Source organism: Ochotona princeps, chromosome 3 (genome assembly GCF_030435755.1).
Source record: "Ochotona princeps isolate mOchPri1 chromosome 3, mOchPri1.hap1, whole genome shotgun sequence".
In the NCBI taxonomy this organism is placed as follows: Eukaryota; Metazoa; Chordata; class Mammalia; order Lagomorpha; family Ochotonidae; genus Ochotona; species Ochotona princeps.
Genome location: NC_080834.1, coordinates 34,774,522 through 34,795,660, shown reverse-complemented (window position 1 = coordinate 34,795,660; position 21,139 = coordinate 34,774,522). Strand labels below are relative to the sequence as shown.

General features: G+C 41.9%; 1 protein-coding gene across 1 annotated transcript in view; it reads right to left on the bottom strand.

Moving 5' to 3' along the window:
• The window catches only part of PAXBP1 (PAX3 and PAX7 binding protein 1), a 36,569-nt gene that overhangs the window by 13,108 nt on the left and 2,322 nt on the right, over positions 1-21,139 (bottom strand). Inside the window, exons 2-10 of the mRNA XM_004588572.4 lie at positions 20,814-20,942; positions 14,248-14,424; positions 12,495-12,716; positions 11,938-12,041; positions 10,751-10,968; positions 10,052-10,241; positions 6,458-6,581; positions 2,342-2,441; positions 2,139-2,254 (exon numbers count right to left, since the gene is read on the bottom strand). Of these exons, the coding sequence (XP_004588629.2) occupies positions 2,139-2,254; positions 2,342-2,441; positions 6,458-6,581; positions 10,052-10,241; positions 10,751-10,968; positions 11,938-12,041; positions 12,495-12,716; positions 14,248-14,424; positions 20,814-20,942 (1,380 nt within the window). The remainder of the gene's footprint in view (positions 1-2,138; positions 2,255-2,341; positions 2,442-6,457; positions 6,582-10,051; positions 10,242-10,750; positions 10,969-11,937; positions 12,042-12,494; positions 12,717-14,247; positions 14,425-20,813; positions 20,943-21,139) is intronic.

Here is a 21,139-nt window from a genome sequence, read left to right as displayed (position 1 = left end):
AAAGACCACAGATGACTATAATAACTGACAGTCACGTAGCTGATAAATGGATATTATGATCTTTAAGTGACAGGTTATTTGGGAATAACATTCATATGAAGCCCCACATGGCTTGGGAAAAAAAAAACCTTTTGAGAAAACATATTTTTATTTGAAAGACAGAGTCATAGACAGGAGACACAGAAGAAGAAAGAGAGAGATACTGCATTTACTGATTCATTCCTCAAATGGCTGCAATGGCCGGAACTGGGCTGATCCGAGCCAGGAGCATGGAGCTTTTTTCTGGGTGTTTCACATGGGTGCAGGAAATCAAGAACTTGGTCCATTTTCTGCTGATTTCCCAGTCCATAACCAGGGAGATGAATGGGAAATGAAGCAGGCAGGACACGAACCAGTGCTCATATGGGATGCTGGCACCATAGTCAGAGGCTTAGCTTATTACGCCACAGAGCTGTCCCCAAAGAGACTTTTTCAATGGAGAGGTAAAATTCTGACATTCTTCACTGCAAAACTGCCTAAACATCACTAATAATGGAAACAGCTAATGTTTTCTATGTGTCACTATTAATGAGAAGCAGAATCTTGTGAATCTTATCCAACAAAACAAAAAATGCTTCATCTAAATCTCATTAGGTTCCTAGACCCAAATTTGAATGTGCAGGGAGTGAATATTTCCTATCTGAAACCCTCAGGCCAGAGACAGCACGTGAGGCAGTGGTCAAGGCCCCACTCAGACATGTGCACCATACAGCAGAGGGCCTGAGTTCGAGTCCACGCTCTGCTTCCAACCCCAGCTTCCTGCTAATGTATCCCTTAGAGGCAACAGAGGATGGCTCAAATCTTCTGTCTCTTTGCCTTTCCAATAGAGTAAATGAACACAACCATTGGGACCTAATTTTGGATTTTTTAGAATCTGGGGATAATGTGTATTTACTGCTCAGCATCTGAAAATAAGAAATATTAAAATGCTCCAAAACCTAAAACTTTTAGTGTCACATCACACTAAAAGGTTTCAGAATTGGGAGCCAGAGTTTTATACCCATCACTTGTAAGTGCTCTCTTCGGCAGCACATATACTAAAATTAGACCAATCATACTCAATCGGCACAATGAACACATGAAGAAGTTAAATGAGAAAACATACAGATCAATCCAGAACACAAGATATTCTATAAATAAGCTGCCTGATTTAAGAATTTAATGTGTTAAACTAATAACAGGGATATACCAAATGTGTCAAGCTCTCAAGAACATTCTAGGTTTAAAGAAATCAATAACCGGGCCCAACGCAACAGCCTAGCAGCTGAAGTCCTTGGCTTATACACACCAGGATCTCTTATGGCCGCCGGCTCTAATCCTGGCGGCCTCGTTTCCTATGCAGCTCCCTGCTTGCAGCCTGGGAAAGCAGTAGAAAATGGCCCAAAGCCTTGGGACCCTACACCCACATGGGAGACCCGGAAGTAGTTCTGGGCTCCTGGCTTCAGATCAGCTCAGCTCCAGCCACTGTGGTTGTTTGGGGAGTGAATCGGCAGATGACGATCTTCCTCTCTGTCTCTCCTCCTGTCTGTATATCTGACTTTCCAATGCAGAGCATGACCCTTGCTTAGATAGATCTGATCTTGGAAAATGTAAAGCAAAAACCTCAAAATAACTTACAAAACAGTTTCCCCAAAACGTGCTTTTAGGGCGACATCACTGAGGATAGTTAATGGGGACACAATATTAGGAAGCACAGGTTAATTTTTTAATGCATGATGATGGTACTGAGCACACACAGAACAACACTGCTGTTACAAAACAGAGTCTGTACAGGCAAAATGTTATGATGCCCACAAGTTACTCTTCAAATGGTTCAGCAACACACATCCATGTTCAAACCAAGAAAACAAACTTGGTGACACAGCAAGCATTTTTCATTCTTTTCAATCTTAGTATGCAAGTACTAAATAAATAAATAAATTCTGTGCGAAGATATGACCCATGCCTTTGAGGATTCATCACAATACTCAGAAATAACAATGAATACAAATTTCTGGCCCTAACACATGCACGATGAAACTTTCCAATCACCTCATGGTAAAAACCACCCCCATGCAGCAACCAAACGGACGGGTCTCATTTCCAAATAAACACCTAACCTTTTTCCAGGTTGAAATTAGTAATATCTGTGGACGTTTCTTCGTCATCACTCGAAAGGCCTTCAAGGTGATCAGCCATCTTCCCAGTTTGCTCTCGGGCTTGCCGACGACGAGTCCTAAACAACAAACATCCCCAAGTTCCCAAAGCATGGAAGAGCGACTCCTCCCTCCCCAGACAAAGCAGCAAGCTTTTGCAGAATTACCTCCTGGCCTCTCGCTCTGCAATCCGACGTTTTGCATGTTCTTGGTACAGTGCCCGATCACGACCAAAGGAATCAAGATTTGGTGCCATCAGAGCTTTATCTGTAAAACAACAATGGTTACAATTAAAAGCCTTTCTTCAGCAATTAGGGGGAAAGAGTTTGCACAGAATAAGCCATCATGACAGACTGCTTGCTAATCCCAACACCACTCTGCAATCACCAGCAAACTGGGTAGGTTTTTAGTTTAGAACAAATCTCAGTATTATTCTGCATTCCCATGAAAACACGTAGAATAATCAAAGAATAATTTTGTTTTCAAGGTTTCCACAATCCTACAAAAACACAATTGAGCTTACTCACTATTCCTATGCCTATGTTACTGGACTAGTTAGTTTATACCATCATGGTAGCCAAGTAAATAAAAAATCTAAATTATTTCTGAAAAGGGAAAAATCATAGATCACACTTTTAAGAAGAACTTAACATTGCATGCTGAATGATATGGAATGACAGCAAAGAAACACAGGTAGGTAGACATAATAGCTTTGATGCAAGAGCTAATCTGTAGAACTCTATTCCCTAGCACTATTTCTCAGACAAAGCAAGACTGCAGACTGAAAATTGTATCATGAATAAGATTTACACTTTCTCAGCACTACTCTTTCCTGGCACACTTCCTGTATTTTTGTTCACTCCCACTTTCAATCTCTCATTTAAAAACTTTCTAGGTTAATTTTCTGGCTTTGGTTACCAAAACTTTCATTTAAATTTATGCTTCAGTTATCAAGTAGATAACTGTAGTTTCCAAGACATGGTTCTTCTCCTTACAATATTCCTCTACTAAATTATCCCATACTTGCATTAACACATTGCTATCATCCTTTGATATCAGTAATGCATTAAATATTTTTTAAAAGCTTGTTCTTTTTGCCTGTTGCCTTAGTACCTTTTGTTCTATTGTTTGCTTTGGCCCTTCTGGTGATCACTACAAGAAACTGGAAGTGGAGTGTGCAGCATTGTCGGAGTGTTAATTCCTACAGGGGAGCTGAGATAACTGTTTTTCCAGGTTCTTTTCTCTAGGTTCGTTCTCTTGCCCCAGAAAACATTTCTCCAGTCTCTCGCTTGAGGCAGAAGGATCATTAAGGACAACATCTATCTGCTACACTACCTAGTTTTTCCATTTCAGTTCCACATTGTGAAGAATTTCTGGGAAATATGAAGGTACCTCAAAAATGTCATGGAGAAGCATAACTGAAACGTAAATTCACTTAAGTGCAAAAATCTTCTGAAGTCAGTGTAGAGCTTTTATTCATAATATTCACTTTCCATGAGCTTTGTGAAGACCCTACTCACTGTTCCCCAGGAATAGGACTGTAGAGCTGAGGATCCCTAATCTGAACATCTGAAATGCTTCAAAATTCAAAAAAAACCTGCTGATCATCAACATGTCACAAGTGAAAATGTCCACACCCTTTCTCACCTGAACCTCACCTCTATCAGGTGACATATAAAACACAGGCATGAAAAACAACAACAGTGTATGACATCACCTTCAGGCTGTGAGCATCAGGGACAGAGGAAACCAGCCCTGGGCCTATCACCAAGATACTGCAAACCAGCTCTGGGACTCACCAAAGATATTGCAAACCAGCTCTGGGGCCTGCCACACCACCGAGATACTGCAAACCAGCTCTGGAGCCTACCAAGATACTGCAAACCAGCTCTAGGACTCACCAAAGATATTGCAAACCAGCTCTGGGGCCTGCCACACCACCAAGATACTGCAAACCAGCTCTGGGACTCACCAAAGATATTGCAAACCAGCTCTGGGGCCTGCCACACCACCAAGATATTGCAAACCAGCTCTGGGGCCTGCCACCAAGACACTGTATGGACATGAAAACACACTTTCTGTTCCCAAGCATTTCAAGTCAGAGATACTTGACTTGGAATGGGACATTATCAACCGAAGGGATCAAGTGGTATATATCAAGTGGTGAAATCACAAGAAAAGATGAAAGAAATCCAAATCCAATTAAGGTTAGTGCTTTCCCTCCCATTATCAGAGATGTATCATCAAAAACAGCAACAGGAAAACCACCACCAAAAAGTAACTTTCTATTTCAGTATATCCTATTCTAAACCCTATTTTAAAATTCCTACGGCCCTGACTAGAGTTTTCATTAAGACTGCAAAACAGCTTGTTTTAGATGGGAGGTGCACTCCAGAGCTCACTAATTAGTAAAAAATTACTACAATCAACAAAAAATACATCATCCCCACCTCAACCGTGAGTTCATTATAACCCTAAGTGAACTAGCTAAAAATATTCCCATGCTACAGAAATGATTCCTAATTTTTAAGGGGTATTCTTCATTTAACAAATGCTTTAAAGAATATCCATCACTATAATTAAAACTGAAAATACTGCTATTGTTATATGGTTATAGAATGTATATTATGAAAGAAGTATGACTGTAGATGACTCAAGTGAAATGAAGCCTTCTTCATTTCTGTAATTGTGGATGAATATTAAAAATACAAAACAAATGGATTTTGGGCTATTCTTTGCTTCTTAATGTAAGAAAATCAATTGATTTCTTAGTCTCCCTGTAACTATCCTCAAATCTTTGCTTTTATTGAATAGTAACACCCTCTATGATGGGATTTTTCATTCTCACATTCTTTCCAACTTTCAATCCAATTAACACATCATTCAATCCTATTTCAAAATTCATAAATAGTTGCAGAGAACAGGCTATACGTAGGAGAAAAAGTACTTGATGATATGTACAACCCACACAACTCACTTAGGAGGAAATTCTTTTCCTTCACAGTCATACAGTGTTTACCTGTAGTTAGTCCCAGAAATCTGGTTCTGTCCAGATCAAAAGTGAACCTGGAAGGATGCATTAGTCACTGAAGTGACCACTTTCAATAATGAAATTAAGACTCGTGTAGCAAAAATAGAAAGTGGAAGCCACCAAAGAGGCTACAGCTGAGCTGGCCTCAGCTCCGAGGGTCACATCACTCGAGTGACAACTCCCTAAAGCCCTGAGTGATTTTTCAGCGATCCATTGTCTTCTCTCTCTCTCTCTTTTTTTTTTTTTTTTTTTTTTTTACTTGGAGGACAGTGTATGGCAAAGCAATGTTTCAGAAACAATAAATTTGAGTCCTTTATATTTAAATCACCTGGAGTGGTTGTATAACATGCAGATTTCTGGACAGGTAAGACCTAGTAACAATCTCTAGGGCTACGATCAGGAAATCTGCACTGCAGTGAACATCTTGGCTAGATCTCATGCACATTTCTACTTGAGAACTGCTGGCACAAGGAACAAAAAGATGACAAAGCAAACCACTAAGAATCCACAGCAGAAACACTCATATTAGAACACCAAGAACATGGAGAGCAACGGGAAAAAAATGGAAGTAAAAGATTTAATACATCTGGTTAGTCTTAGCTACACTATTTAACACCTCCTAATGAAAGGGATATAAGTTTTATTTGTTTTTTATACAAAATTTCCAAGAATTATAGGCATCACTGACTTTCTAAAAAACTCAGTATATAAGCTAAACTGCAGAAAGGAATATATAAAATGAAAATTTACTGCCTATCCAATGGGTTAGACCCCGAACTCCTAACGCTATCCAGTACAGTTGTCCCTCATATACACCCAAACGTTCCAGTCTCTCAACTCAAAACCTTTCACCCAAAATGTCCCAGCCCCTAAAATCCTTCACTGTGATCAACAACAGCACTGTCCTGGTGTTAAGAGCATGAAGAAAGTAGAAAAAGACAATCAATTAGGGCAGAGAATGGCTTTAAGATAAATTACTAACAACATCTTCTCTATCCTCTACGGGGAGAAGGAGAAAACACGTGCGGAGATGACGGACAGAACAGAAGCGCATATTTCCAAGCTCTCCTGCGAAGCCGTGTTTTCTGAAACACAATACAACTACGTGCTGTAGTGACTATTAGAGCTACCTGACACAAGTCAGGAAACTTATTTAAAAAAAAAATTGCTCCAAGATGTCTAATTTTAATTAGGCTGCACTAAGTAAACAAGGTTGTTTAATGAATAATAAAAACCTTCAAGATGGACTGACTTGAATGGCTTGAAAACTCCGAGGATTCATCTTTAATATCATCTTGTCGTCTTTGGACAAGGCGGGAAGCTCGCTGTTTGTACAGCTGATGAATTGCTGATTCAAGTTCATTAATCAGTGGCACCTGTAAAAATACAACAAACTCCGTAACACCAAACTCCTCAGCCGCTTACTCTTTTGGGGGTTCCATACTATTTCCGGGTTTCTGAAAAAGTGCCCTCTCTATGGTCAGAATAATCATGAATCCCCAACAGGGTTTCAGCAGCAATTCAGTTTTACAATGTTTAGAAAACATCACTTCTTCTTTTAATCCACAGAGCTAGAATGTGCAGCGCCTAAGTTAATGGAGTAAAAGTTTGGTTAAGGAATGTTAACACTTCCATATTCATAGACAGTGCAAGTGAAGAACTGTCAAAAAGTTCAATATTTCTTCTAAAATGAAACATTTAAGTACTTAGAAACAGCCTTTCTAATTCCCATTGCAACTTCCTATCAGCATGATCTGCAATGCAATTGTTCTAACTTAAAGCAAACCATTATCTCTGTCCAAAACCAAAAGAAAAATGAAAATAGCTCTACCTATAGCGAGGAAAAGACTAACTGTCCAATTTTGAACATTAAGTTGCTTCACCATTCAAATATATCAAGTACCTTATGGTAACCGGTTATACTATTTTATCACACATTATAAAAAACAAATTGATTAATGAAATTCCTAGCTATTACTAACCTGTCATAAATCAATATATCTCAAATTTAGAAAGCTCTTCTCTTCCTATCAAATGTTTAAATTGTTCCATAATCTGTAATAAAATTATTCACATAAATTGTTAGCTTGCAAAATCAGTGATTTTTGCCCCAGGTTATTTAATGCCCCTAGCTAAAATATTTACTTGATCCATCTAGAATATGAAATTTTTATATAGAACATGAGACCTAACTTAAAAAAATGTTTTCCTTTATGAATATATTATGTTATAACCAGATGCTAAGAAACTTGGCACAGAACACTAATATGACCATTACACATACCTGAGGAAACCAGAAATTCTAGTTTCCTGATGGTTAGTGCAAATGGAAAACACATTATTTAGATGGTTAGTGCAAATGGAAAACACATTATTTCGATTTTGGGAACACTGGCACCAAGTGTTAGAGCAGCTTCCTGAACTGAACAGACTGCAAATGGAAAATTTAAAAAGGCAGATGGAATACAAAGATGCCTATAATAAAAGCAATTTTATATACCTTCATGATTCCATTGCAAAAGTAGCAAATGTCCACAAAAAAGGTAAAACTGGAGTCATTTTGTTCTTTCATATGCCACACAATAGGCAACAATGTCCCCAAATCTACAATGATTCTCAGACAGCTGAGTCCAGAGACTCATCGTTAACATTCACTTGTTTTCTAAGTAGTTACTACTACCACACTATGCTTTAGACTTTCCCATTCACCCATTAAAAGAGTTATTCAGGAACAGACAAAAGTACCTGAAATATTTGAAGCCCTGGAAATTAACAATCTTTTACTTTAACAGCTAATCATATAGAATTTAGTTATCCAATTTTAAATTAAGAATCTAATTTTTCTCTGTGGGAGAACTGAAATATATTTTAACAGAGTCTACAGAAAAAGCTATGAGACTGAAGCCCTAAAAACACATTCCTGGCTCTTCCTCAAGTTTCTTAGCAACACTGATTCAGTTCAAGAGTCTGCACCCTGACCTCTTTCCCTTCTCCAAACTCAAAGGTACTACTGTTATTTTAGGACCAAACTTAAGGCAAGGAACACACAAGCAAGGTTGACTACAGGGAAAGGAAAACAATGGAAAGTTACAATAATTTACTAGCAATTTAAAGCTGAAGTCCACAGCCATTCAAATTATTATAAAGAAAGAGGAAAAAAGAATGTGTTCCTTTTATGGTTTACCCGGAAACACGGTATTTTTATAGCATAATAATTAATGGTATTAAATATTCGAGTCTGCCTAGTGGCAGGCTTTCCAGAAGACAGCTTATGATTTAATCAAATCAGCAGCACTGGAGCAATCTCTTAATGAAACCAAACAAATGTGAAGATGTCAGAATAAACAAAGTTCTCAGCTTTAAAAAGCAGGATATCTATCTACCTCTGTTTCATTAAAATGCAGTCACTGTATAATTCGTAAGGCTTCAATTCTGCTCCCAAAAACTCTAGGGGACTGTGAAAAACTACATCAACTCAATCTCATTCAGCATTTTTCTAGGAACAAGGTAATCACACCCAAGCGAAATGCACTAAGAATTCAGCAACTTTAATCTCTGAACTAGTTATCTTACTATCTTTAATGCAAGCATCATATGACCTCACTGATCATATTACTGGAAAGTCATGGAGTGTTAACTGCGCACACAAAACACAGGCACAATACAGGAGGTGCTCCTCACAGACAAGGATGGCTCATGACAAGACCCTTTCTCCAGCACCCACTCTGCCCGTCAGGCTCAGAGCGGTGGCTCTATCAGGACAGAAATGCCAGTTCAGCCCTTTTCAGCCCCGACCCAGAGGTCAAGTTGGAGATTCTCCCACCCCGTACATGTCACTCTACTAGACCAATCTGGCACAAGGGATACTGTCATTCAGACTGTTGTTACTTCACCAGAAACTGGGCAATAAGGACAAAAATGTAATAAATGCCAGCAAGGGCACAAGCCAACTCAAAGCAGCCAGACCTGCCAGAAACACACAGCCTGGAGGCATTCTTCTGCCAGCTGTTGGTTTTAGGGTACCCACTAATCAAGTTATACAATGTTAAAATACTAATTTAGCCTAATAGACTCTATGCTAATCCTAGCTAACGACAAGGGGCAAACTGCTTCCAGTCCAAAGTTCAGGAACAGGACATTTCAGGACTATACTTTTGCTTTTTATCAGAGATCAAGCTGTAGAGTCCAGAAATGCTTACAAGCCATCAAACAACACATCCATCCTGAAATTCACAACCAGTTAAAACATTACTGAAGAGATTAGCTGTGCACAGCTCACTTTTTTAAAAATTGTGAAAAGATAAGGTACAACAGGATACCAAAAATCGAGCCAATTAACTCAAACTAAAATGAACTTAGAAAAAAAATGAGACCTAAAAGAAATTATGTCCAATGAACAGTTTCTGAAATGAATGAAGCATTTAGATGAAAAATCTTAACGGAATGGCGACCAATTACCCAGAGCAAAATAGAAAAATCAGTAAAATCTTGTAATTTTATGCATATTTAGACTAAAGGAACAGTTTGAATTTAAGTTTAAACCTGAACCATAAGAAATAATATTCCACCAGCTGGGTCCTTTGAGTTCTAATAATCCAGTGCCGGTTGAACAATCTCACTTAACTGTGTTTTTGGCATATCACTTTTCCTGACAAAGACACTATATTCCCCTCCACCCTGAGATTACACCATTAATGAAGTGAGGAAAATGAAGCAAGACTTTTCATCGCTTCCAAAGTTGGAACCAGGGGACAGTTTCTAACAACTACAGGATGTTCTACGCAAGGCTGTCTAGAACTCTGTGATTTTGTCTTATTCAAAGAGATTAGTATTTTTGCATTCTTACCTTTTCACTGAAACACTCAAGCAAGTCTTGGACATACCCTCGCATTTCTTGCAAAAATTTATACCGTTCACCAATACCCCCAGAAGACCCTTCCAATCTCTCAATGGCCCTGGTGGAGTCCACTCGGCTCTGCAGGTGTCTCTCGTGCTGCTGCCGATTTGCTTTGTGCAGCTCTTTCATGGAGTCCAACCTTAGGAACACAAAAGGATAAATATAACACATTTACACCCGAGGGTTTAGGCTGTCAGGACGCTTGCAATAACACAATAATGCATTCAGTGCCACTATCAGAGCAGAAAAATATTTGGAATGGCATCTTTTCATCTGTACTGCTTTTTTCCTCAAAAAAAAAAAAAGGAAAAGGGCAGTTTACAGACTTTGTATTAAGTTACTTGGTGGCGTTATCAAAATCTCACTGTTTTTCTCTTCCCCCCATATCTTGTCTACACTTTTTCAGAGTCCAAGGGGTACAAACTCAGAACTGTCTTCAACAAGATCATGGAGTGGCATTTTTCTAACTTTCGAGGCTTCCACAGAAGTAATCCAAGAAGGTAGCAGAATAAAGGGTGCAGTCATCTTCGGCTTAGCTTTGGAGGACGGGCTTGGGCATCTTCTGGGCGAACACTCTGCACCCAAGACTACATGTGGCCTGAGGGAACGGAAAGCTAGACAGGTCTTCAGGAGGTTGATCTGCCCTACCTGTCTTTAAGCTGTTTCTTTACCAAATCAATAGTAACGGGAGTCATCTCATTACTGGGAGTTTTGAAAGGGACTGTATTATCTGTTTTTTGAGATTTGGTATCCGACGATCCATAGGTCGTGTAATTGTAAGGAATGCCATAGGATGAGCCGTAAGGCATTGTCTGGTAAGAGTTCTGGTAGTACATATTCACTTCCGTGGGCTGACTTGCTTGGACCTAGAAAAAAATGGGATGTTTATAAAAACTAGAGGCTATAAGTGAAAATGTTCAAACACAAACAACAAAAATGATATCCACTTCCCAAACAGTATGTAGTCAACAATAAGTTAATTGCAGGATTGATGGGAGCAGTTCACTTCTAATAATAGTTCTAAGAAAACAGATTTCAGAAAAGTTTAGACTTAGAAGTCTTATTAAAAATAATCCAAGATAATCATGTTATCCGTGGAACATGACTTGCCCAAGGTCACAGAAAAGGGAAACCAGAGATTCCACTCCACCACTCCTGACAGCAGGGCCGAGATTCTCCCAATTTGCTTATTAAAAAAAAAAAATTTACATAAAGGGAAGAAATTTTACATATATAGTCTTAAGAACATAATGATACTTTCCACTTTCCCCTCCCCTTCTTCCTTCATTATTTTAAAAATTTTTCCACTTTAAATCACAAGCTGAACTCTCCACTCAATAAAGAATTCAACAAGCAAACAGAAAAACACTATTGCTCACGAGTCTAGACAAGGGCTATACACAATGTTCTCAATACCACCCAAGTGCAAATTCCACCTCAGAACACTATTAACTAAAATACCTGATATCTATCAGCTTATTCCACAGCATATGAAAAGTCTGTGAAAAGTCTCCCAGAGTCTCTTATTGCACCCCTGGGAAGCGCATGGTGGCAATCTGCATTCCTAACGAGCTGGGTGCTACTAACGCTACCGGCAAAAGGACTATTCCGATCATGGACCTAAGAAACGGGAAATTCGTCCATCATTCTAACTAAAAGGAACAAAATATCATGCAGTTTCCTCAAGAAACCTACTGGAAAACCACCTCACGTGGTTTTGCTGATTGTATCACTTTGGCAAACGTCAATATGGAGTGTTTCTGCTTTAACAGAATAGACCAAAAGGGGCTTCTCTTCTGATTTGTAGTATGTAACATTTATTCTTTGGGTCTTACCTGCGGGATATTAATTCCTTTTCTTATCTGCTCCTGCTCCCATCTGCTGAGCTCTTCATCTTGCTCGCCTGTTACCAAAGCGTCGTCATCACTCCCCTCAATGCCTGCAACCATGGCAACCACAGTAAATAACAGCTGGAAAACAGGTAGCAAGGGATGCTAGCCTGGTTCCCACACAACCATGACTATTTACTCAATGTTACCCAAACTCTACTAGAACCTCCTCTCTCAGCTGATTCTCCTGACATCACTTGTCTTACAAACAGTATCCCTTGAGGCTACAGAAAGAACTATTGCAATGGATAAAAACATAGATGAGTTACTTACTCTCCATAAACTTGACATCAGCTCAATAACCGGAGAACAAGCCTTGGGATCTTCCAGGAATACTGAGAGGATTGTGGCTATTTACGCATATTATTCCATTAAACACAGCCATTCTAACGTTCAAAAAATCTCAAGACACTTGTATTCAAACAAGAGCATTCCTCTAATAAAGCAGTTAAATGCTTTCGACTGGCTTTCGACTGGCTCACTCTGCGACTCAATCAAGTTACCTATTTCCTCAGCAATCTTCTGCCTTTGTGATTTTTCCTTCACAGAAAAAACGATACGCCGTTTCTCATCATCATCTTCATCATCGCTGGCATCATTCTCATCCTCTCTAACCAGGCGGCCTTTCCCAGGCTCATTTTCATGAGGCGTGAGGTCTCCCAGTTCTCGGGCCATTTGGCGCTTTTTCCTTGCTGCATGTATAAAAGCTGCATCTGGAATTTCTCCTGGGGAGCAAAGTGAGAATCAGAATGTGCAGCAGGTGTGAGGGGATGAAGGTCCTGGCGCCTTGGACAATGCGAGTCAGACTCCAGACAGCCTTGTCACACAGTGACGCCTTAACGCAGTTACTGGTCCCCTTCCCCTTCAAGACGAAAATCACTGAGGAAACTCCAAAGACTATTTAATGGCAACACATTTGCCATTGCCATTTGGTGGGGGGCACGCACCAAAGCATTTTTTTCATTTTTCATTAAGCAATAAAAGTAATGAAACTATATCACTAAACTGGAAAACAGATAAAAACAAAAGTGATAAACAGTCTCATGACCCCAAAATAGTATTTTCAGTTAATCTGTAAACAGGTGGAATATATAATTTTATGCTTAATTATTCTTTATAACAGTAGGCCTTCTCCCACATTGTTTTTAAAGGCTTCATGACATTTCCCAGATATAGCTCAATCTACTACACACTCATTTAACTGGCTTTTGCCTATAATAAAAAAAAAAAATCAATACCTTGCTACTTGTCTATCACTATAATAGCCACATAATTTTTCCATTAAGTAAATGTACCATAGCTTACTAGGGCTTTCCCGTCCTGCTGAACATTAGTGCAAATTTTGGTCACTGCAATAATGTTGCCATGAAAACATATTTTCCTGCTATAAATCTACACATGGATTATCAGATCAGGGGTAGGAACACTGTGAAGCCTATTGATTCACACAGCTGAAAAGCTTCCAGAAGGAAAGCACCCATCAGACTGCCACTAATGATGCATGTAAACAGTTCATAACAACTTTCCTAACATAGAGGTGGCGTAGACTGTTACAAATATTAACAGGAGTTAAATACTACCTCATTGCAATTCAAATGTGGCTGCTAAGTACTTAAAAGTTAATTACCTAGCTAGGGAATAAATTTGAAAACTATTTCCTATAGAAAGTGTGCACATAAAACTAAGACTAATTAGTTTTCCTTTTAATAATGGTTCTAGAAAATTGTCTTATCCTAAAACACATCTTAAAAACACTTTAAGACTATTTATATACTATTTATCATGTGGGAGTTGGGAATCTTTTCTGCACCTAATACTGAAACAGTGTGGCTTCAAACAGAAACGGGCTGGGCCCAGTGTGATGGTGTAGCAGCTAAAGTTCTCGCCTTGAACGTATGGGGATCTCATATGGGCACCGGTTCGTATCCCGGCGGCGCTGCTTCCCATCCAGCTCCCTGCTTGTGGCCTGGGAAAGCAGCAGAGGACGGCCCAATGCTTTGGGACCCCCGGAAGAGGCTCCTGGCTTCGGATTGGCTCAGCTCCTCCCATTGTCGCCGCTTGGGGAGCAAATCAGCAAAAGGAAGATCTTTCTGTCTCTCCTCCTCTCTGTATATCTGCCTTTCAAATAAAAAATACATAAATCTTAAAAAACAAAAAAAAACAGAAATGGCCTAAGAACTACCACGTCCCTAACACCTTCCCCTACTCCCACCTCCCATCAAGGCCCACTTGGGAGAAGCATCAGCAAGCACACACCTGGCCGGAGAACATTCAGAGACGAGAGCGCGCTGGAGAAGGCCCCCGCGGCCTTGGGCTTCTCCTCCTCCTTCTCGCTCTCCATGTCCATCTCATCGTCCCCGTGCTCGCCGAGGAGAACTCCATCTTCTTGGTTTGCATCCTTAACGTGTCCGGGTTTGTCCAGTGGCTGTTCATCTAAAAGTGTCAATGGCAATTACGATATATTTCAAATGAAATCCATAAATTTAAAAGGTACTTTTTGTTCAACCATATGGCATCAATTCACTGAAGCTTTAAGTATTTTCACTTTTGGCAAAAATTAGCCTCAAGCCACGGCTGTCTGGTACCTGAACCAGCACAGGAGACATGAGGTAAAAACAGAGTGGAGCACACAGGGTTGCCCTGCTCAAGGGCTTTCTAGCAAAATTTCAGCCACTCAGCAAAGCTGTTTCTTCTAAACAACCAGAGGTCACTACTTACACTTCCTTAAGAATTAAAAACAACTCTTACCTAACACTTTTGGGATAACCTTGTGATATATATAGTAGGTAGTGTCCAATCAGGAGAAACAACTTGCTCCTCAGATACATAACATTTCTTCACAGTGAAAATATTCAAAATACTGATTCTACTTCTTTTAAGCATGGTTTGATTTTATGTACTAAGCCTCTTCAAAGCAGTCTTCTGTTAGGAGCAAAGTACCTTCATGGATGCTTCCTCAGATCCGTCTTACTGCCTTAGCACTATCCGGGAGGAGCGTCCGTGTCACACTGCACCTGCGCAGGCCAGCCCCAACGCCCTAACAGTTGTCAGGGTGGGATCTAACAGAAGCAGAGCTAACCCGACTGACGTTCGACTAACCTGGAACTGGGACAGAAACAGGGACCACAGGCACTATGGATGTGTGAGCCCCCAGGCCAAGGCTGCAGGCCCCCACTTCCTGGCACCACCTCAGGGCGGCCTGGGGAAGGGAAGCTCCCGGCAGCCACCCTGCCACCCCTCCTGGGGCCACCTCAGGACTGCTGCTTCCCTGCAGTAAAGGCCCAGGAGGCTCACTCCATCTTACGAAAAACTCCCTGACTTACATCACTTACAAACAGCTGGTCTCATTTTGCTCTCTTATAACAGACAACCCCCTCCACATATACACACACCAAACAACTGAGAATATTTTACCTGGCATTACTGAACCTGGTAACACTCTCAATAAACACAATGAACACGATGAAAGAGTGAATAGATATTTATTCTCAATAGGCAAGCTTCCCAGCATGTTCTTCTCCCAAAAATTGCTTTGGTGGCTCGCCTTTCTTAAACCCCACACATCTGCTCCCTTCACTGAAGATTCAGAGGCAGTATCCCTCCCCTCTTTTGAAGTCGAGCAGCACTAAGGTCGTCCTGGTCTTGGAGCTTTCTACCACACTATCTCCTTAACCACAGATTCCCTTCTCACCTGTGTTCTGAAACTTTACAACCTTAAAACTCACTTTAGCAGATGCTGGGTTAGTTGAAATCACAAACTACCTATTTCCTTCCATTCTAAATCCACACAAAATCAATGACTTTCAGTAGACTGAAAACAAAACTGCTCATTCAGCTAATCAGGTGACAGACGATTTCCTACAGATTCTAAAAGATTCACGTTTCCTCAAGTTCACAGTATATGTTTACAACTGATCAAATCAGCTAGATGCCTGCTACTATCCCCACCTTCTTCCACAGATCCCCAGAGATGCTCAATAACCTTGTTCCAGATCCACTCTTCCTTGCCATTCCAGTCACGCCAACTGCAGGCAACTGACCCTCACCATCTCCCCCAGGGACCTTCCACCTGCCACACTCCCCCTCCCATCAGTCCTTAGGGTCATTGCCTTCTCCTCATCACAACAACTTCCGGGTCCCACGGGTCCCCCAGGTCCCCCTTCCTATGGCCCTCTAGACTCAGTCAAAGAAGCTGTGTGAACCTGCTACCTTCCATTTCCTCACACACGATTTTATGTACCAATTCTCTGAGAGGGAGAGGGACACACACACAGAGAACCCCTATCCCTGGGTCACTCCCCCAATGCCTGCAACAGTCAGGGCTAGCTGGACCTAAGCCAGGAGCCTGGCACTCCCTTCTGCCCTCCTAAGCATACCAGCAAGGCAAGGGAGAGAACGCAGGACAGCTAGGACTGAGGAAGGCACAAATACAGGAGGCGGACACACACGCAGTGCCTTGGCTCCTCTGCCACTGTCACCAACTAGCATGTCCAAGCTATAGCAAACCACCCTTGACTCTTCCCATTGTAAGCATGACAGCAAATACAATGGCTTGTGGCCAGAGCGTAAAAGGCAATCCTTCTTCCGAAATGCCCTGTGGGCACCCAGTCTGCCACTGGACCAAGGCCCGTCACTCACACTCCCTTCTCCCAAGAAAAACCTAGCCACCCAACCAACAGTTCTGGTTCTCACTTCTCCTGGCCGCTCCTGAATCGGAATCTTCTGAAGCCTCATCTTTGGCCTTTCTGGTAACACTTCTGATTCTGGGATTATAACAGGGCAGAAGTCACAAGTCCTAACTCATATCTCCTTCACACCACTTCTTCGTCAATTCCACCTACTTAACTATTGCTATAACAAATGCATCTCTGGGGGCCAGCACAATGGCTCATGGGCTAATCCTCCACGTGCAAGCACTGGCATTCTATATCGGCACTAATTTGTGCCCCGGCTGCTCCACTTCCTACCCAGCTTCCTGACTGTGGCCTGGGAAAGCAGTGGATGGGAAGATAACCCAAAGCCTTGGGATCCTGCACCCACATGGGAGACCAATAAGAAGCTCCTGGCTCTAGATTGGATCAGCTCTAGCAATTGCAGTCATTTGGGGGAGTTAACCAGCAAATGCAAGATCTCTCTCCCCTCTCTTGTAAATCTTTCAAATAAAAATAAATCTCAAAAAACCAACCAAACAAACAAAAAACATAGCTTCTTAGCCTTTTGGCTAAGATTAAGACAAGGATCTAAGTCTATAATTCCAACTGATCACTAGGTATTTTCACTTAAACTCAAGTAAAGCAATATACTCCTCACTTTAGAAATATCACCAACACAGTTCTTTCCAGCCAGCACAGCTCTTGCTTTAAAATTAATATGTCTCTCAGGCCTCAAGAAGTAGAAGAAGGAAAATTTGTGGACTAGGAATTGAGCAACTAAACTGCTTAATTATACCATTCTTTCAGTAAAAGTTATGACAATATTGGTCATTGTTGCCAATTTTCCTGGCTAAAAAAAAAAAAAAAAAAAGATTTATTCATTTCTATTTGAAAGGCAGACTTACAGAGAGAAGGATAGACAGAGAGAGGTCTTCCATCTGCTGGTGCACTCCCAATGGGAGCAACAGCCTGAGCTGAGCCAAGCCAAAGCCGGTAGCAGGCATCTTCTTCTGGATCACCCATGTGGACACAGGGGCCCAACGCCTTGGACCATCCTCTGCTGCCTTCCAAGGCCCTAAGCAGAGAGCTGGACACAAACTGGCACCCACATGGGATATTGCTGCCAAAGTGTGAAGGATTGGCCAGTCCTTTCTGATTTTTTTGCTGTTGTTATTACACATTATTTTACCTACATAAATTTAAAACAGCAGAGAGAGAAACAGAAAAACAGAGAGAAAGAGAGACAGCGAGCGAGCTTCCATCTGCTGGTTCATTTCCTAGATGATTGCAACAGCTGGGGCTGGGCCAGGCTGAAACCAGGAGCCAAGAACTTCTGCTGAGTCTCCTCCCATGTGGACGGAAGAGACCCAAACACCTGTGCCATCTACCACTGCTTCTCCCAGCACACCATCAGGAAGCTGGCTCTGAAGTGGAACATCCAAGACTTTAAAGGATGACCACATGGGATGCTCCTGTTGCAGGCAGCACCTTAGCTAGCTACACTGTAACACTGTTTCCATGAACACTTCTCAAGAGCCTGAGACAAATGAGGCAGTTTTTATACTCTACAGTAACAAATTCTCCTAGAATCATTTGCCAAAAAAAGCAGCTCAAATTTTGACTTAAAGAAATCCAGTAGCAAAACCAGTTATATCAAGATTATCAAATCTTCCCTTAGAATGTTTCTCTAATTACATCTTCCTTTACATTTGTTTTCCCACATCAACATCAAATATGCATTTTTAAGATTTATTTAGCGGGCCCAGCACAGTGGCTTGGCAGCTAAGGTCCTCGCCTTGAACACACCAGGATCTCATATGGGTGCCGGTTCTAATCCTGGCAGTCCCACTTCCCATCCAGCTCCCTGCTTGTGGCCTGGGAAAGCAGTCAAGAACAGCCCAAAGCTTTGGGACCCTGCACCCGTGTGGGAGACCTGGAAGAGGTTCCTGGCTCTTGGCTTCGGATTGGCACAGCTCCAGCCATTGCGGTCACTTGGGGAGTGAGTCATTGGAAGGAAGATCTTCCTCTGTCTCTCCTCCTCTCTATATTTATCTGACTTTGCAATAAAAATAAATCTTTAAAAAAAGAGATTTATTTAGCTTCATTCAAAAGGCAGATCTGCAGAAGGAAAGAAAAATCTTCCATCCACTCGGTTCACTCTAGCTATGGCTGCAATGCCCAGAGCTGAACCAATCCAAAGCCAACAGTTAGGAGCTTCTTCCGGATCTTTGACATGGGTACAGGGTCCCAAGGCCTTAGGTCATCCTCGAATGCTTCCCAGGCCATGAGCAGGGAGCTAGATGGGAAGTGGAGCAGCTAAGACTAGAACCAGCATCCATGTGATGCCAGCACTGCCAGCAGAGGACCAACCTATTGACCCCTGTTTTGGCCCGGACACCAAATATTTTTCAACCCGTTGACAAATTCCTCAAAGTTAGGAAAAGTCTCAATTGTACTTAAGACTTTTTTTAAAAAATGACTTATTTAAAAGTCAGAAATGCTGAATCTACTGGCACACTCTCCAGAAGCGCACAGGGGCTGGGCTGAAGCCAGGAACCTTCACTGGGTCTCCCATGTGGGCAGCAAGGGGCCCAGTCAGGCCGTCTGCTGCTGCCTCTCCCAGGCACATGAGCAGGGAGCAGGATTGGAAGTAGAGCAGCCAGGACACGAACTGGTGCCCACTCAGTTGCCAGAGTTACAGGTGGTAGTATTACTCACTAGACCACCATGCCAGCGTCCTTGGCCAGGACCTTTAAACTCACTGAATCCAAGCTGGTCCTTGAGTGTAATCGGCATCAGGCCCCACCTCTCTGGAGGCCAATCGCTCAGCAGGTTAACACGAGGTCAAGGCCGGGAGTGGGCCACAGTAAACTGTGGACTGCATGCTGAGCAACCCATGCAACCTGCCCCTTACCTTCTTAGGGACTTTTCTTGGCAGTCAGCTGCTTTGGCCTGGCAGGCTGCCCTACCCCTTCCCTACACAGCCTGACTGGGTCACTCTGATCCTTGATGACACCTCACACTCACATAGCTTCACTCTCAGAGAATCTTTTTTTCAGGATTTTTTTTACTTTTATTGGAAAGTCAGATATACACAAAGGAGGAGAGACAGAGAGAGAGGAAGATCTTCCGTTTGCTGATTCACTCCCCAAGTGGCTGCCGCAATGCCTGGAGCTGAGCTGACCCAAAGGCAGGAACCAGGAGCTTCCTCCAGTTCTCCCAAGTGGATGCAGGGTCCCAAAGGCCTTGGGCCGTCCTTGACTGCTTTCCCAGGCCACAAGCAGGGAGCTGGATGGGAAGTAGAGCTGCCGGGGTTAGAACCGGCACCAATATAGGATCCTAGTGCAAGCAAGGCGAAGATTTTAGCCACTAAACTACTGCACTGGGCCCTAAAGAATCTTCTTAAGCATCTAGCTGCAAGCACCAATTTTTCCCTCAAGGGATCATTCCTCCTTCAAAAACAAAATGCTAGGGATCCTCCAGCCTACACTTGGCCATTCCTACCACCGGTACCATCTCCAGGATGCCAAGTCCACAACCAGACTGCACATTTCCAACTACACCATCTCCCTTTCACAGAAAACACTCGCTCCATCTTTTAAATCCTTCAACTCCAGGTATCCCTAAAGTATTGGCTTAAGAACTATACACATCATAACATATTATAATGGACTCACTTTCTCAAAGACTAACAAACAAATCATTTAAATTCGTAAATTTAGCTTTGCCGTAAGGCACCTGCCCCACACCTCGGGAGGTGAACTAGCGAAAATGACCCCTGGCCATTCCTACCAGTTCCTCTTGAATCCAGCTCAGCCTGAAGTGCCACCAGACACATTTCAACCTTTCTAATAAACACAAGCAGAGCCATGTGCACAACACCGCCTCGAAGGGACAAGCTTCTACCTTCTGCCCAGGACCAGTGTGGAACCCTGGCAGGGAATTCAGTCACAGCAGCCCCAACCCTGCAGTGCGGCAGCAGCGACTGCTCTTACAATAACACTTCTGAAGCAGCTGAGGAACAGGGCTGTCACTTGTGGTGGTCCCCAAGGACAAACACAGCCAGCCGCACAGGTTCACACCTGAGGAACCACGAAGGAAAAAAAAAACAAAAAACAAAAACAGCCTGTCATCTTTGCTATTTCCAAATACCCTCAGGTTGGTACTTACTGTCAGCGGCTGAGTTAAGTTCCGTCTTAATCTTGGATTTCTCGAGGTCCTCTTTGTATTCTTTCTTGAGCAACTTTACTATTTTTTTGCTATAGCTGGATTTCTTCACTTTGAAAACCTCTTCGTTTTCTTAAAAGAAAGAAATGAAGTCTGCTGTAAACATTTTCCCTTCTTCCACACAATCCCACCTGCTCTTCAGCCAAATTCTTCCAAACCTAAGTTCATACGAAAAATCCCTACATGATGTCCGAAGTTCCCCCAAGTCTGTTGTGCACACTCAAAAACACCACAACCTTAAACCAACCGAGAGTAATCCTGTGTTGAGG